The sequence below is a fragment of the Lutra lutra genome, chromosome 2 (genome assembly GCF_902655055.1).
Source record: "Lutra lutra chromosome 2, mLutLut1.2, whole genome shotgun sequence".
Taxonomy (NCBI): Eukaryota; Metazoa; Chordata; class Mammalia; order Carnivora; family Mustelidae; genus Lutra; species Lutra lutra.
This window is the reverse complement of record NC_062279.1, coordinates 92,640,162-92,659,369: the sequence shown is the minus strand read 5'-3', so window position 1 is coordinate 92,659,369 and position 19,208 is coordinate 92,640,162. Positions and strand designations below refer to the sequence as shown.

Here is a 19,208-nt window from a genome sequence, read left to right as displayed (position 1 = left end):
CAGGAATTCCTCTATACATATTTAATTCATTTATATATATGTAATACATATACACAATATTATATAAGATATATACACATTAAGAATATCAGTATTTAATGTTTAAAAGTGCTTATATCTCATAGATGCACCTCCCTAAGATGTTTCCGAAATCTATAAACTCAGGTTTTGTGCTTGACTTAAATTTAAAGGTAGTATCTAGACATTTTAGGAAAAAGCAACCATTAGTTAGGATCATGAGGTTGAGTTTACAGAAAAATTCTAATTTTTCTATAAAATTAGCTTATACTGACAGTATTTTGTGCATATGAAAACACTAACAACACAGGGATTTATAAATTGTGGCACATGCTCTCCTCTGTCCTGAGAAATCTATAGTCTACCCTATTGCCCTCTTTTCATAGGAAGCTATACACACAAAGTAAAACATAGAGTACTTGCCAATCTATAGTTGTTTCTGAGAAATTTCTTATTTACAGGTTTTTTTTTTATTGTGTCAGGTGATTCTGTGATGCTAGCCACAGCTGAGTGTTGGTGTGTAGAAGAAACTTGGAACCAAAGCTGACCTTGGGCAAAAACACGAGGAGAACCTGTTAATGGGGGCATTAACTCTGGCATGTTATACTAGATAGTAACTTGCCAAATCAATAAAAATTTCTCTGAACAGTCTGAATATCAACCATTCCAAATGTCTATAGAAGAGAAGTTAATACAGTGTATTATGTTAAGTAAAATTAATCAATCAGAGAAAAACAATTATCCTAGGACCTCACTGACATGTGGAATTTGAGAAACAAGGCAGAGGATCATAGGGGAAGAGAGAAAAAATGAAAAGGGACGAAACCACAGAGACAGACAAACCATAAGAGACTCTTAATTTCAGGAAGCAAACCGGGGTTTGCTGGAGTGGAGGCAGGTAGGAGAGAAGGGATGGCTGAGTGATGGACACTGGGAGGGTATGTGCTATGGTAAGCACCGTGAATTGTGTAAGACTGATGAATCACAGAACTGTATCCCTGAAAAAAATAATACATTATATGTTAATAATAAAAAAAAGATAAGATAATAGATAATAGATAGCAAAGAAGCACAGGGAACAGAAGACCTGACATGCTAGGAATTAATGTGACAACAAAAGCCCATCCTCAACAAAAGCCCTCCCAGTAGAAATAACTTCTAGAAACTAAAGAAAATTGGGAGAAATTAAGAAATAGCAGAGGAGAAAAGGCAGATAAAGAAAAACAGCACAGAAGAGGAGTAAGGAACATAGCAGACTAATCTGGTGGCTGTTCCATTATGTGACGATGAGAATCACAGCGAGTACTTAAAAAGGAGGATGATCGGGCGCCTGGGTGGCTCAGTGGGTTAAGCCGCTGCCTTCAGCTCAGGTCATGATCTCAGGGTCCTGGGATCGAGTCCCGCATCGGGCTCTCTGCTCGGCAGGGAGCCTGCTTCCCTCTCTCTCTGCCTGCCTCTCCGTCTACTTGTGATCTCTCTCTGTCAAATAAACAAATAAAATCTTTAAAAAAAAAAAAAAAGGAGGATGATTTTCCATTGCACCATGAGTTCTCTGTTGGAGTTGTCTAGTACCATTTTCAAGAGCTGACTGTATTTATCTTTTCCCAACTCTAAGCTCAGTGAATGACTTGGTAGCTTGAAACTGGCTTGCAGAACAATGATATCACAGAAATTGGCAAATGCTACAAATCAGTTTTTTTTTAAAGAGTTATTATTACACACTTACTAGCATACCACTAATTCCAGTTATTTTGCTTCTGAAACTATTTCTTTTCCTCCTTGAACCCCTGTTTTATTTATAAAATAAACTCACTTTTGCTGAAGTAGCTTGAGCCATTTGTTTTTTCTCTTCCCCAATGCTCTGAAAAAACTAGATGCAACTTTATAGTTATCCTTTCTATTCAGTGAGATTTATTGAAAGTCTGTTATTGATTAGACACTGTAGACAATGCATTATACACAACTGATTCTGAGATAAATAAGACAACATACTTGCCATCAGATCAATTATAGTCTAATGGAGAAATACATAAATTATTCTAATGCACTGTCATAGATACTATAATTAAGATTATTTTAAGAGGTCCTTTTGAAAGAATAAGCATGAAAGAAAGATACAGACCACTACTTAGAAGGTAGTGTTGGTGTCTGGAAATATTACTAAGAGAATCTGATAGTTGGTCTTGGACTTGAAGGATGACTAAGCTTTGGTCATACAGATGGTTTAGGGAAAGGTAAAAGTTGTTTGAATATATACAAAAAAAAAAAGATTTAAGAAAAAAGAGATTAAGGGAAGATATAGAATGGTAATAAGAGATCATGACAAAATAGGGAAAATTCATATCCCATAGTCTGAAATATTAAGTTTCCATTCCCTCTAAGCATTAAGTATTCAATGTGATTCTCATGGTCACATAACCAACAGACACCAGATTGGTCTGTCTTGTTCCTTACTCCTCCTTACCATCACAATGAGACATGGGAGCTACTCTCAATTCACTACCTTAGCATAAGCCAGTCTTTGGCCTATGTATCTGGAGTACCCTTTACAACTAGTTCCCTAATTAGCAACTTCATGTGGATTCTTTGCCAATTTTTAATCTGGTACTTCTTTGCCCCCTCGGTTCCCTGGATCAAATGATCAAGATTCTGGAGCACTACCTCAGCTTTATTATTTCTTTCTCATCCCACCTTTTAAGAGTGAGAAAAAATAGTAACAAACCATAGTAAATCTTTTTATTAATGGAAATGATTTTTTTTAATGATAGAGGAAAAAAAGGTTGCCCTCAATTTACTTAATTCTTTATCTGGGTTTGAATCTGAACCTGTAAATTTATTTTTAGTTTAAATAATATATTAATATCAGTGGAAAAAACACATGTAAGCATCCTCTGTATTCCTTATTTCGACATTTTAACCTAAAGTTCTGCTATACTTTCAAGAAGTACAATGAAATTTAAGTACTTTTATTCAGTAGTTACTTAATGAAAACCTGAAATATACAAGGCACTTTGCTAAGCATTTCAGAGGATGTTTTATGTATATTTCTTGTCCTTTACCAGTTCAAAATTTGATATGAGAACTGGGAACATAATTTTTGTATCTTTTCAATTCTTTTTTGTTGTAGTGTTAAAGATTTATTTATTTATTTATTTGAGAGAGAGCGAGAGTATGGATGGGTAGAGGGAGGAGCAAGGGAGAAGGAGAGAGAGATTCCTCAAACAGATTCCCCACTGATAGTGGAGCTCAATGCAGCCCAATACCAGGACCCTGAGATCATGACCTGAGTTGAAGTCAAGAGTAGACACTTAACTAACGGAGCCACCCAGGGACCCCATCTTTTCAATTTTTATAAAAAATTTTAAGAAAATTCATGTGAGTGTGTATCAGAAGAATCTCAAAATTTAAAATACTTGGGACATGATGTAAAGCTATGAGTGATAGTTGGATAATAATATTACATAATGTCATAAAACAAATCTATCGAGTGCTCAGAAAATTAGACACTTAAAAATATCATATAAGCTGATACAGGAAACAAAAGCAAAATAAAAAAGTAAATTTTCTTACTACTTAGAGTCCACTGACAAGTCCTTGAGACAGGCAGAATGACCTTCCTCTAAGAACTCAACTGCTTCAATGTTAATACTTTGCTAAAGGCAAAAGGCAATTTTAGTTTAACATTATCCTGAACTCCAGGGTCCTGTAAGTCTACTTAAACATATAAAAATTCCTTTGGAAACTTCCTTTATCTCTGCTCCCTTCGATATATAACAGTGATCCTCCATGCATACGGCCCACTGATATACATCCAAAGGGTTTCATGACTATTAGACAGTAATAAAGGACATTTTCCTCAGAGCAGCTAGCCCTCTCAAGGTCCTTGAAATCTTCCCTCCCAATTCCTTAGAGACTTAAGGTATCTCTAAACCCCTCCCAACTTGAAAGGATATAATCAATCGCTCCTCACAAACCCAGTGCAGCAATTTCTGCCCATGCGTCCTGTCCTGTGCTTTAATAAAACCACCTTTTTTGCACTAAAGACATCGCAAGAATTCTTTTTGAACTTTTCCTCCAAACCTCAACATTTCCACATCATTAGCTAACTTCAATTAAGAAAATTTAAGTTGAAAAGCAAAACAAAACTCATGTTATTTTGATACATGCTATTTTTCAAGAATCATTCCTAAAAAACATCATAAGCTGCTTGTAGAGAAGTTGAACATAGAGACGAGCGTTATGTTAATGATACCATTACAAAGTTATACAAAGTTATGGCATTTGGCATTTGGAAGGAAAGTAAGCATTTTTGTATTAAATATTATCTTAATGCATTTTAAAAGCTTGCTTTTAGGTAAAAGGAAAATATATTCTGAATAAAATGTTAAATGTATTTTAGAAATGCAAATTTCACACTGCGTAAGATTTAACCAAAAAACCAAATATTGTTGGATCTTCCCCTCCTGTGTTTACCTTCACTGAGGTAACTAATAGCTCTTTTATTTATAAATTACTTTCGGAGGTTTTGGAGGTTGTTTGTTTTATTTCATACAAATCAGTTAATGGTGTTTGCACTGCTAATACTTCTCTTCCAAAGTCTGTTGATAACTCAGTTGTGTTCTCTTTCAAATTTAAGTAGGCAATTTGGCCATTTATGTGAGAACCCAGTACTAAACAGAATGTGTTCATTTTTCTTATTTTTAAGATAGCTGTAGAAGTGCAGACAACATAAGAGACAAGGCTTCTCCGGATTTCCACATCAGCCAGAATAAGGTGCTAATGAAATCAAGCTAATAGGTTTGAGTCATGTGATCTACATTTAACAAGTATTTACTGACTAACTCTTGTGTAAAACACACTGCTAGATGGGATGGCAAATTACTGAAAGAGCACAATAATGTGACATATGGGGGTGGGATTTATAAGGAAGACATGGAAAAATAAACATATGTCAATAACTATACAGTGCAATACATTCTACAGGAAACAAAGATACGTTTGAAATAGACTTGTTACTTGCTCACCAATATCTACTTCCTCTTCTACCTAGCAACACAGCCCTGATGTTATTTGGGATAGCAATGTTTCTGTTAGGCCAAAGCTAGATATGAGCAGTGGAAGGTATGACCAGAGGCAGAGTTTCAAGTCTTTGAGGGAGGAGTGATAAAGATAGGAGCTGGAAGCAAGGACAATGATAAATAGGGTCATATTAAAAGCCTGGGGGCACAATATCCTGATACTGTGGCTTCCAAGACCTTGGGACTAACAGACCAACAGCTCACAGGTGCCGAACATGCCTTCTACTCTTCCACTCCGACCCCCCGGACTCAATTTAATGCATTTGCATTGGGGTGATAGCCTTCCACCCCATGGAGAAAGGCTGCCATGAAGGTTCAGGCACAAACCCTGGAAGGTCAAAAACTCCCCTTCACAACCAGTCGGAGGAGTCTCCAAAATGGTTGGAAGCAGCCTCCATGGGAGACCACCCCACTGTACATCACAGTTCCTCCCAGTCCAGAGACACACAACAAATATCAAATAGTCGCAAAACAGTTGCAAAACAATCTAGGAGTCAGTTCCACCTCAGGGAACCTGACTGCATTCCCATCTTGAGAGTGTCCTTTTGCTTTAAGAAACTGCTTTGTGGGGGTAAAAAAAAGAAAGAAAGAGAGAAAGAAAGAAAGACAGAAAGAAACTGCTTTGTGCTTTGCTAGTTTCTTTCTGGCTGTCTTTATTCAAGTGAGGATCCCCAGATAAATCTTCCACTGGGAATCCAAGGACCAAACCCTCCATTCACACAATGCAGGTTCTCCCACTGGTAACATTTCTAATTAAAAAATTATATTTTTGGGGTGCCTGGGTGGCTCAGTGGGTTAAAGCCTCTGCCTTCGGCTCAGGTCATGATCTCAGAGTCCTGGGATCGAGCCCCACATCCGGCTCTCTGCTCAGCAGGGAGCCTGCTTCCTCCTCTCTCTCTGACTGACTCTCTGCCTACTTGTAATCTCTGTCAAATAAATAAATAAAATCTTAAAAAAAAAAAGAAAAAAATTACATTTTTCCAGCTTTCTTTTCAGTGAGCTTGGCCAATGACACATAAATAGAAGTCTTATGTGGTGTTTCCAGAGTGGCTCCTTATTAGGAAGCCAACTCAACTAGGAAGAATGTCTCTTTCTCCTTCCCATTTCCTCCCTGCTATTACCTGAAACACTGTTGTGAAGACACAATGCCACTAGACTATGAAGTAGCCTTTGGTACAGTAGGTGGAGTTAAGGAAAGCAGAACAGAATGATATAATAGGAGTCAGGGCCCCACACAACTTCTATGAGCAGCCTTATTCACCCCATCTGTGCTGCCACCTCCAGACCTATTTTATTTGTAAGAATAAATACAATAGAATTTAAAGCACCGTTATTGTGTTTTCTCTTTTTTTTTGTTTTGTTTTTGTAGCTGAATACAATTTCTAACTAAAACCAAGTATCAAAAATTTTAACCAAGATTTTCAAGTCAGAAAATATTAGATGTAGTCAAGGGAAAGAAAGGATACACAAGTGAGTGTTAAATAACCTCACCAAACGGGTTACATCAAATTAAAGCACTCAACTCTTTTTTTCTGGACTACAGGTTGCATATTGAATTATACACAACTGTCTGGCTAATTCTAGGTAACATGTATTAATTGGACAAAGACAAGGGCTACATTAAATCTGTGGCCCTGCACAGGTTGTTTTGGTTAGATAATTCAGTATCATAGGAAATTATGTTATCAAGATTTCTGCTAACATAAAATATGATATAAACACTCCTATGCATATCATATCTATATACATATATGCATTTAAATATGTGAGTGTATCACATACATATAAATATATGTATTAAAATAAAATATAGCATGAAATAGCAGTATGTCTTTCATTTAATGAATATTTATTAAGTAGGTGTTCTGTGCCAGTCATTGTTGCATGAACTGAGAAACAATGGGGTAGGTGACTGTCCATGTTGAGTTTCTATTTTACTAAGCAAAACTGACTTTAAATACACATATACAGTGTCATGCCAGGTGACAAGGGTTTTGTGCTATGAAAAATAATAAACGCCATGAAGAAAAATAAAGCAGAAAAGGGGTTGCAATAGGAAAGCTTTTTTAGGAAGGACTGTGGAAGGCTCTTCTGATGAGCTAACAGGGGTACAGATTCTTAAATTCAATGATAGAATGAGCCATAAGGTAATCTAGAGAATAAAAATGGAAACAAAAGAAGAAGTTAGTGCAACTATATGAGGAAGGAGAGAACTTGATATGTTTGAGAAACAACAAGAAGGTCAACAAGGCCAAATCAAGAACAAAAACATTCAAGAGAAATCAGAGATGAGATCGGAAAAGCTATCATGGGCTAGAACATATAAGGCACAAAGAACTCGGAAAGTAGTCTCACTTTAACCTTATGTTTGATGGGACACGACTGGAGCATTTTAAGCTGGAGGATGACATAAACTAATCTACATTTTATAAAGAGAACTCTGGCTTCTAGGTGGAAAATGGATTATAGGGAAGACAAGAGTGGAAACAGGAAAACCAGTAAGAAACGGTTGTGAATGCCTATATGAGAGATGATGATGGTGATGGTAGCATACGTGGAAGGAATGTGCAGAACTGGAATATACTTATATCCCATGGCACAGCTGATTGCTAAGGATGGAATGGGTGTGGGGAAGTAATGAGAAGGATGAAGTATGGAATTCTATTCTTTTTCTTTCCTTTTTTTTTTCTTGCCTCAACAATGAAGGAGTAAACAAAACTATTTAATGAAATTATGAAGGAAATACAGAGAACCAGAGAGGAACAGATTTAGCACATGACTTGGATAAAACGGTCTAAGAACAAAAAGTTCTGAATGGTTTTGTCTATTTGGAGATCTGGGTAAATATCCAAGTGGGGATAATCAGCAGGCATTTGTGTATATGAGTCTGGAACTCAGAGAGGTCTGGCATAGAGGTAAAATAATTTGGAAGCATTAGGTCAGATATGGTATGAAATCAATCAGGAGTGAGTGTCTAGAGCAAAGAAAGTCAGCAGGTGGGAGGACTGTGACCTAACAAAATACAGTATTTCCATCCTCACATATTGGTGAATATCATTTGAGATCAATCTCCAAAGCTTTCTCGCTTAGGGTTAAAACTGCCCCTAATATCTGAAAAATGACTCCCTAGAAATTAGAGCATCTTTTTTTAAAATTGTAACTATTACATATGCTGATCCAGATGTAGATTAACACATTGCTTTAGGCCCACATTTATCTGAACCCCTAAAAGCAATCTAGATAAAGTTAGAAGAAATAAACTCCTCTCCTGGGAATTCAGAAGATATTAGTTTCCTTAAATCCCAAGGTAAAATGAGTGATAAATTATTCCACAGAAACAGAGGAGTTAACTGCAGTTGAGAAAGAACTATAGGCTCTTAGATGTATTTACAAGTATTTTTCATACCTTGTTAATAGAAATTACAATAACAAGCTCTTTTATGATACTGAATTATCTAGTCAAAACATCCTTTGAGTGGTCAGTCATAAAAGGTACTCTGATCTAGTCCCCATCTTCAGCCAATTAATATAGAAGACAGACAATGGCATGTAGCTCAGGGTACAATATTTAGTATAGCATAGTAGCTTCAAGCATGGGTTTTGAAATCAGTCTGGCTCTGCCATTTATTAGAGATGTATTAGAAATATGAAAGACTCTAGACTCAGTTTCTTCTTTTTTTTTACATTTTAATAAAGTATAAATTTAATGCTTAGTAAATTTATACAACTGCGTAACCATTACTACATTCTAGATTTAGAATTCTTCCATCACCCCAAAAATGTCTTCATATTAACTCTATAGTAAATCTTTAACTCTAAGCCCCAGGCAATCCCTATGTACATTTTATCTCTTTTGTCTTTTCTAAATTTTTTTTAATTTTAATTTTTTACTTTTTTATAAACATATAATGTATTATTAGCCCCAGGGGTACAGGTCTGTGAGTCGCCAGGTTTACACACTTCACAGCACTCACCATAGCACATACCCTCCCCAATGTCCATAACCCCACCAGCCTCTCCCGGCCCCCCTCCTCTCCCCACAGCAACCCTCAGTTTGTTTTGTGAGATTAAGATAGACTCAGTTTCTTCTTATAAAAAAATGGACTAAAATGTCTAGGCTAATTTATGGAGTTTTTCCTGAGAAAAAATATGTTAGCATGTTAAAATCTGTCTAGCAGGGACGCCTGGGTGGCTCAGTGGGTTAAAGCCTCTGCCTTCAGCTCAGGTCATGATCCCAGGGTACTAGGATCGAGCCCCGCATCGGGCTCTCTGCTTGGCAGGGAGCCTGCTTCCTCCTCCTCTCTCTCTCTCTCTCTGCCTGCCTCTCTGCCTACTTGTGATCTCTGCCTGTCAAATAAATAAATAAAATCTTTAAAAAAAAATCTATCTAGCACATTAAAGCACTCAAGAAATTAAAGCCTATACTATAACTACCTTTCAGATAAACCATGAGTTTAAAGAGACTTTGTGGTTTAGCAGAACAACATTATACACAGATAACTTCTGAGCAAACACTTGAGCATGCCCCATTTTATTTTATTTTTTAATTTAACTTTATTTTTTTCAGTGTTCCAAGATTCCCTGTTTATGCACCACACCCAGTGCTCCATGCACTATGTGCCCTTCTTAATAGCCACCACCAGGCTCACCCAAACCCCACCCTTCTCCCCTCCAAAAACCTCAGTTTATTTCTCAGAGTCCACAGTCTCTCATGGTTTGTCTCACCCTCCAATTTCCCCCGACTCACTTCTCCTCTCCTTCTCCCAATGTCCTACATGCTATTCCTTATGCTCCACAAGTAAGTGAAAGCACATGATAATTGACTCTCTCTGCTTGACTTATTTTGCTCAGCATAATCTCCTCCAGTCCCGTCCATGTTGATACAAAAGTTGGGTATTCATCCTTTCTGATGGAGGCATAATACTCTATTGTATATATGGACCATATCTTCTTTATCCATTCGTCCACTGAAGGGCATCTTGGCTCTTTCCACAGTTTGGTGACTGTGGCCATTGCTACTATGAACCTTGGGGTACAGATGGCCCTTCTTTTCACTACATCTGTATCTTTGGGGTAAATACCAAGTAGTGCAATTGAGCATGTCCCATTTTAAAAGACCCTCTGGCCTCTTTTTTTTTTTTTTTTTAATTTATTTGACAGAGAGAGATCACAAGCAGACGGAGAGGCAGGCAGAGAGAGAGGGAAGCAGGCTTCTTGCTGAGCAGAGAGCCCGATGTGGGACTCGATCCCAGGACCCTGAGATCATGACCTGAGCCGAAGGCAGCGGCTTAACCCACTGAGCCACCCAGGCGCCCGAGCATGTCCCATTTTAAAATCACACCTAAATAACTAGGATTTTGACTATGTTTATAACTTTTAATATTGTCCTAAACTTTATGTCTTATACCTTTTAATTAAAAAATATTGGGTTATCTGCCCCATAAGTGTTGAAGTCTAAAATATATATATAGACATAAAATAATAACAGACATAAATATAGACATAAATAATAAAAATCAGAAAGAGGAATATGTGGCTTAAAATTCAACAGTAATAAAAAAATACAACCTCAATTTAGAAAACATATTACTCAAAATGAATATATTATGTAAAAAATCAACACTTAGCAAAAAAATTGAAAATACAATCTCATAAGTCAATAATCCAATAAGACAAATTCAAATACTTTAACAACTATTTAATATCCTACTAACTACCATTAATCTTTGTACATATTTTCATTGGTTCCTTAAATCGCTATTTATATTAATGTTTCTGTATTTTATTTTTCCCCTCAAGGAGCTCTTGAGAAGAATGTAAACACCATATGTTACACAGTATTAGGACAAAATTACAATTACTTGCGCAAGTCAACAGGTAATTTAAATCTGAATAAGTGTAAAGTTATTTTAAAGGCAGCTGCTAACAGTAAAACTGTTTTTACCACATAAAAATGTGTTAAATTATGAAGCTAATAACCTAATTATACAACATGAATACACAGAAAAACAGAATTTTGTGTACATTAATAAATCTCATTCTGTATTTGTCACTAAAGCTTTAAAACTAACTTATTAGACTGAAAGTAATGATATTAAACCATGTGGCTTATGGAAATGTGTCTCACTTTTTTATATGTATACTTTATACTCATCTCTCAGGGACAATTTTGAACAACACGTGAGTTCTTCTATACACTTATCTGAGGTTATATACCCATATTTTTTAGAACTTCACTGAAGCTTTCATCAAATCTTTGCATGCACTAAATTAAGTAGTGTTAAAAACAACTTAGTTCCAGGATATTTACCATTATATAGAAATGATTATTCATGAAGTTCCAATTCTTTCCTAATAGACTGCTTTATTAAGACATATTCAAAGAAAAGACAATTCCAATTTTTTTTTTAACTGGCTCTCCTATGCATTAGTGAATATAGTCTGTGTAAGATAGAAAGTTAAAACAAAAAAGTTAAAACAAAATTCATAAAGCTAACTGCCATTTGGCCCTGTCAAACTACAAAATATCAGCTCTTGCCCTTTACCAATATTCACATAAAGTCAAATATTTATGATTTATTAGATTTTATAACCACACATATAGTATTCAGCTTGGTTTTAACACAGACTTCAAGTTCTTTTAAAAAAATGAACATGAAAACTCTGTGTATGTTAATAAATATATATAACTAAATATATGTAACTATCAATATTTTTAAAACAGAAAATAGAAAAGAAATGTAAATTTTAAGGTAAGAAGTCCATTGTAAAACCTAAGCACACTGAGACAGGAAAAGGAAACTGGAAAGCAGACAAGAAACAAGAAATCTGAAACTTAAGCCAGTAGTGCACATCCCCACCCCTAAACAATCCTACTGTTATTGTGGGGCCATAGAAAAGCTATGTACCTGTAAAAGTGGGAATGAAGATGGATCTGACAACCAGAGGATTGGCTGACACTATTCCATGCAGCCAGGCAAATTCTCCTTCTCTCCCTAGCAAAAGGTACAAGTTTATTGTCTTCCAAAGTATATTAGATGGATTAAAGTGACATCAGGTACAACTGTGAAAGGTAGCACCTTACTGAAAACAAGTAGATTAAAATGAATAGACATTTTTCCAAAGAAGACATACAGATAACCAACAGGTTCATGAAAAGATTTTCACTATCAATAAGCATTAGGGAAATGCAGCTCAAAACACAATGAGATATCACATCACATCTGTTAGAATGGGTATTAAAAAAAGACAAAAAATAACAAGTGTTAATGAGGATGTAGGTAAAAGGGAGCCCTTGTACACTGTTGTTGGGTATGTAAATTGGTACAGTCACTGTGGAAAACAGCATGAAGATTCCCTAACAAAATTAAAAATAGAGCTACCATTTGATCCAGTACTTCCACTTCTAGGTATTTATCACCCAAATGAAAACACTAAGTCAAAAATATATACGCACCCCCATGTTCACTGCAGTACTATTTACAATAGCCAAGATAGAGAAATGACCAAAGTTCCTCAATGGATGAATGGATGAAAAAGGTTTAATATTTATATGGATATAAATATATATACACATATGTTTGTATGTATACACACACATAATGGAGTATTATTCAGCCATAAAAAGAATGAAATCTTTCATTTGTGACAACATGGATGGACGCCAGGACTCCAAGGGTATTATGCTAAGTGAAAGAAGTCAGACAAAGAAAGGAAAATACTGTATGGTCTCTCTTATATGTGGAATCTAAACAAACAAATAAAACAAAAGCAAAAACTCCAAAACTAAGCTCATAGATACAGAGGACAGATGAGTGGTTGCCAGATGCAGGAGATAATGGATGAGAGGAATGGATAAAGGGGGTCAAAAGGTTAAAAAAATAAAAAATAAAATAAAATAATGTATTCGATGTCAAAAAAATTTTTTTAAATGTTTGGGAAGACTAGAATAAACTTTGTCTTCATGATCTTGTCTCACCCTTCTCAGATAACCTTGATCTCCCTAATGATAAAATACCTCAAACCAAGCACACACCGCCAATTCTCAAATTCTCATTTTCTTTCTCTTTCTTAAAAAAAAAAAAAATCAAAACAAAAACACAAAAACCAAAACAAACAAACAAACAAAAAACCCCACTACATATTAAATCCTGAAAACCCCATGTCCATTGTCTTTTCCTTTTCATGTTCTTGGTCTGGCAGCATACCCTATCCTTTCCAGAAAGGAATCTTTGCTGGGATTTTGTCTCTGTGTATCTAAGAATAGTGTGCTGACCTTCCAAGGAATTTGAAAAATTATCAAATACCTTATAATAAAATTCCTTCTGTTTAAATTATGTGAAGCAAATTATATTCTTGAATCTATGAAAACTGAAAAATATTCCATGTGGCATTCAATCCAAAGATGGTTCAAAAATCATCTGGTCTACTAATAAAAGACATATATAATCTTAGTAGGATTATAATTTCATTAGATGATAAACCTAAAGAATTGATGGATTCCTTCTTACATCTTTTCTCCCTTCCATTCCTTTCCCTTTCTCTCTTCACTTTTCATCTTTCTCTCCTTTTCTCTGTATTTCTACTTCTATTTCTTTTTTTTTAAAGATTTTATTTATTTATTTGAGAGAGTCAGAGAGAGAGGGCACAGAGGCAGAGTGACAGGGAGAACTAGACCCCCTGCAGAGCAGAGAGCCCAACACAGGGCTCCATCCCAAGATGCTAAGATCATGACCCAAGCCGTGGGCCAATGCTTAGCTGACTAAGCCACCAAGGTGGCCCTCTAGTTCTATTTCTATCCCTTTTCGGTTATACAAAACCAATGAGCCACCAGAATCATGCTTAAAATAAAAGCACTGTAGACTTTCTGTAGTATAGTAGTTGAACCAGTCTTTAGAATTTCAAACAAACAAACAAAACCTGAGTTAGAGTTCCAGCTGAGCTGTTTATCAACACTAGGTCCTCAAATTAAGTTCTTAACTGCTCTAAGCTTCAAATTCTTTATCTGTAAGATGAGACTATGGCCATGCTTACTGAGGATTAATACTCCAAAGAAGTAGACAGCATTCAAGATTTCCAATTTGGAGAAATGAGTCTATACCTAAAATTTCTAGCATCTGGCCATGGAAAAGTCTCAGGAAAAGTATTATTTAGAAATCCAAATAGACAACTGGCAGGAATGCAGTTGTCTTTTATATACTGGCTATCAGATAAGCACCAGCCAGTGCAGAAGCCACATTTTTCAGAACACAAGAACCTAAAAAGCAAGGGCAATAGAATACTGAATTCTCTAGTACCAAGTTACTCTCATAAGGGATAATCTGTACCTAGGATTGGTCTAGCTATGCTTAGAGTTGTAGGGAAAAAGAGGACAAGCTACTGAAAATTTAGTAGCCTGATACTACATGTATAGCTTGATAGGCTTTGTTAGGTATTTCAGGTTATCAATGGTTAATTTAATAAAATGATTAACTTTATTTTAATAGGATGAAAGACTTGAGAAAAAAATTTGGTCTTAATTAGAAGTTTTTTTTTTAACCATTCATTTAATAGTTCACTAATTTCATCTATTATTGTTTTATTATATACTAGTTCTATAGTAGGCACTAAAATAGGGAATATAAAGACTACAAATATGATATCTGCATTTACAAACATCTTCTTCTACTGGAAAAGAGAGTAAATAAATTAGAGTGGTGCAGCATAAGAAAGATTTGACAGGCCATTATTGGGTTTTAAGATGGAAGGAAGCAACGAGACAAGAAATGCAGGCAAACTCTAGAATCTCAAAAGAGCAAGTAAATGCATCAGGCCCTAGAGCTTCTAGAAGGAACTCACATCTCTGGCAACACTGATTTTAGTCCAGGAAGACCTTGTTCTGATTTCTGACTTTCAGAGCAATAACATACTAAATGTGAATTATTTTAAGCCATCAAATTTGTGGTAATTTGCTATAGCAGCAATATGAAACCAATACACTAACTACAACTTTTTAGGATACAACAATTGGATAAATGAATGGATTTCTTCGTATTTATTTTTGATAGCCTAGCACCTGTAAACTCTATTATTTCAATATGAATATAAGCAATTTTCATCCCAATTGGGGCATGTATAGATGTATGTAATCAGTGTACTATATGATATGAAATTCTTATTTCTTATAATTTATATTTGATTAGTACCAATTGATAGTCCAGGAATTGACAAATTTCAAATAAAGTTCAGAACCCATTCTTTGAAAATCCAGCTCAAGAAACACTATAAACTTTATTTTGCATCTTACTATTTACTCAACTTGCTATGGTCTGATATTTGTGTCCCTCCAAACTTCATATATTGACATCCTAACACACCAAATGTGACAGTAATAGGAGGTGGGATGTTTGGAAGATGATTAGGTCATGAGACCAGAGTTCTCATGAATGCAAAGTATTTCCTGATAAAAGAGTTCCCAGAGAGATCACTTGTCATTTTTACCATGTAAGTTTAAAGAGACATGGTAAAGGAGACAAAAGATGGCTGCCTAAGAAGTGCGCCCTCATCAGACATTAAATCTGCTGGTGCTTTGATCTTTGACTTCCCAATCTCCAGAACTGTGAGAAATAAATTGTCGTTTATAAGTTTCCTAGTTTATAGTATGCTGTGATAGCAACGTACTATAAAGACCAAGATACAACTCTTGCTTGCTTCTTCTACCTCATTGCCTACAGAATTAGTCTAAGTTCCTTACAAAGCACATACTATTCTTAACACCAAACAACTTGGTCACATGGGAAACACACCACTGAGTATTTACAATTTTAGACCCTCAGGGCCTAGCTTGGGACCCTGGATCTTGCTTCTCCTTTGGCTCAGATCTCATGACACTTCCCTTTCCTCAATTCCATCTTTACCCTTTTGAAATACTTCACACTTCTCCAGGCCATATCCCCATACAACCAGCATTATGATTTTCTGTAGCTTTTTATAGTCAGAGTAAAGTATTTCTGCTAATACCTTTACATAAGCTTTTACATATAGCAGGAACTCAAAGAATGTTAGTTAATTGTTCTGAATGACTCATCACATTCAATAATGTAACAAATAGTGATAGATGACAAAAATAGTGACAGTTAATATCACCAAGTGACTAAGGCCTATCAGAAAGAGCAAGAAAAGAGAAGGAGAGAAACGACTAATGTTAGTAAGAGGATAGACTACTGTCAGTTTTATTCCTGTGGGCATTACTACCAGAAATTCTGACCAATCTCTCTTTATCATGGTGCAGCAACTGGCATGGCTCCATTTTTCTACTTGGCTTTGCTGCCACAGGTTCTATTGCTTCACAGAGAAGGGAGAAAAGTGAGCTTAATTCCTCTACCCTTAATTACGCTTTGACAATTCTGTTCAGCTTTTTGAAAACTTTCAGGCTCAAGCAATGCTGCCAAAGTCTTCGTTATTAAGCAGAACCTAACTACTCTAAATTAACCTTTACCCTTAATAAGAAATACATGCAATAAAATTCTAAATTAACAGGTTTAGCCAACTTCAAAAGTGTTTGTCACAACTCCTGACATGAAGTTTTCCTATCAGATTTACCAGAGTAAAAGAGATTACCTGCAGAAAAGGACATGTCTAGTACAGGCATAAGCTGACTATTGATAATATAATGCAGGAACTTAAAGGAAAGCAAACGATTTTCTTAGGTGAGACTCTTGACATCAACAGTATTCAGAATATTCAAATTGCATTTATCTTCACAATTATTTGTATTAGGCTGTTAATTAGAGTCTAATATATCCATCTGGCAATTGTTTATCTTCTGATTTTCTGTGCTATGAGTCAGCCACTATTCAAGAGGATAAAAGTAAGTTTCTGTGCAAACACTTGCACCTTGCCTTACCTCTCTGGAATGCATTTAAAGTGATGTCCATACATTTATCTACATTATTATCTTCACTAGAGCAAGAGTAAATAGAATTGTCTGATTTTTCATAATTATTATCCAACTTTAAATTTGTGCCACCATTATTTTTCCTGAACAATTGTTAGACATAATAGAATTTATGCAAAATTATTTATGTGTGGTATGAAAACTGCACTGAAGAAATGCTCAATTTGTGTTACAAAAAACTTCAGAACAAAGTATTTGCTTATTTTACTTATTTTATTTCATCTGTCAGCATGGCTATTTAATACTACATTATATGATTAAAGCAATGGATGACCAATATCTTTAAAAACCTTTTAAGTCTAATATTTTCCAATCTCACATAGTTACCAAAGAAAATATAACAATGTCTAAATTATTTGATATATGGTAAAATTCATTGTACTTAATTCTATGAACATTTTATTTTACAGTTGCAACTGCACATTGATACCATTCAACTTCTAAAACTGTTACAGAAGTAGACAATTCCAAGATAGACCAGATCAAAATCACTGCAAGATAAACTAAATTCAGGTTGAGCCTACTTTCTAATAGCTTCTCATATTCATGGTCCATCTCAAATAGGCATACTAATAACAAATCATAATCTTCAAATTGTACCTGGATTGCTAATTTCTTATTTAAAGAAAAATATGTTAGAGTACCCGTCACACTTACAGGTAAACTCTTAAGCAATGTTAGAGATTATATTTAAAAACAACAAAAGTGGGTGAGTGTTTATGATCCAGAGTCTATATGAAATGGTAACAATTTAGAGTAAGAAATACATGCTGCATGTGCTATATATGAGATCAGTTACTTAAATTATCATTGATAATGATGTCATTATCTTAAATATAGTGTTTATTTTACACCCATTTGGAGTCTGCTATCTGGAATAGATGTAAAAAGAGATCTTAATACCGGTGTACACAGCAATGATTCCTACCTCTGTTATTATCCCATATCAAGGTCTTCTACACATTCAGGACCAACAGTTGTTGAAGAACACAACACCAACCACATGTTGACTTCAACTGCTTCTAAATAAAACTGTAATGGCACCTTGTTGGCAGATAGAATAAATGTTTAATTGATGCCAATCCACTCAGAGGTGAATTCCCCAAACCAAAGTTGAAGTAATTAATGACTCAGATTCTTAAAAGTTATTTTTTGGGGGGGAAATATAAAGTTGTTTTTATTTTTCAGATTTTCAAGGCTTTTATTGGCTTTAGGATTTTCTGACAGTTGTTCAACATCTTGTCTTACATGTGTAAATAAACCCAGAAATATCTTCCCACATTCTGTACATGAATTCTATCTATCCTTCCAAGTTCTGTACCTCTACTCTAAATTCAGGCTTTTCCTATACAATCCCTACTTTTGAAAATTATGAAAGATAATCCAAATCTATCTGTCTGGTAGTTTTCTGGGGTTCTGTTTAACTCAACCATAGAGAAAGTAGATCCCTGAATTCAATTTTCCAAGGTCAACTTTAACAAACGCTTGTAAAATTTGTCCACTAAGTATGTTATAGGGACTCTGACTACAGTAAGCAGACAGAGTATGACCCAATATTCTGAAGTAAGTCTGTAATAAGCCTTTTAACAAAGAGAGTCTTCTATCAGTACCACTCGGAAAACTCAAAAAATCTAAGGCACCAACCTATGCAACAATAAAGAAACTCAGTAAGATTGAAATTCAAGAAATAAAATGGATATGTAAACTGGAGATGAGGTGGGAGGTATGACATAATTTTTAGCACATATTAATATGGATAAGTTCAATATCTTGTACATGTCTTCCTGAAATCATCTGGGCAGTGCGTAAGAAGGATCTGGACATGGGGCACCTGGGTGGCTCAGTGGGTTAAGCCGCTGCCTTCGGCTCAGGTCATGATCTCAGGGTCCTGGGATCAAGCCCCGCATCGGGCTCTCTGCTCGGCGGGGAGCCTGCTTCCTCCTCTCTCTCTATCTGCCTCTCTGCCTGCTTGTGATCTCTCTCTGTCAGATAAATAAATAAAATCTTTAAAAAAAAAAAAAAAAAAAAAAAGAAGGATCTGGACAGTAATGTGAGGCTAGTATGCAACATAAAAGTATTTGCTTATTTTTTCCATTAAAATCTTTTCCCCTGAGGTTTAGTATGTCTGAAAAATTAGAAATTAGACCAAATTTGTCTTGGTTTTAATTTACGTAAAA

At 35.4% G+C, this 19,208-nt stretch overlaps 1 protein-coding gene across 4 annotated transcripts in view; it reads right to left on the bottom strand.

Moving 5' to 3' along the window:
• Window positions 1-19,208, bottom strand: part of CCSER1 (coiled-coil serine rich protein 1) — a 760,495-nt gene that overhangs the window by 166,531 nt on the left and 574,756 nt on the right. The window contains exon 8 of one of the 4 annotated variants that reach the window (XM_047717987.1): window positions 447-566. The exons of the other annotated variants lie outside the window; for them this stretch is intronic. Within the exon in view, the coding sequence (XP_047573943.1) occupies window positions 489-566 (78 nt within the window). The 3' untranslated portion in view covers window positions 447-488. Of the gene's footprint in view, window positions 1-446; window positions 567-19,208 lie in introns of those variants that run through there. 4 annotated transcript variants of the gene reach the window in all.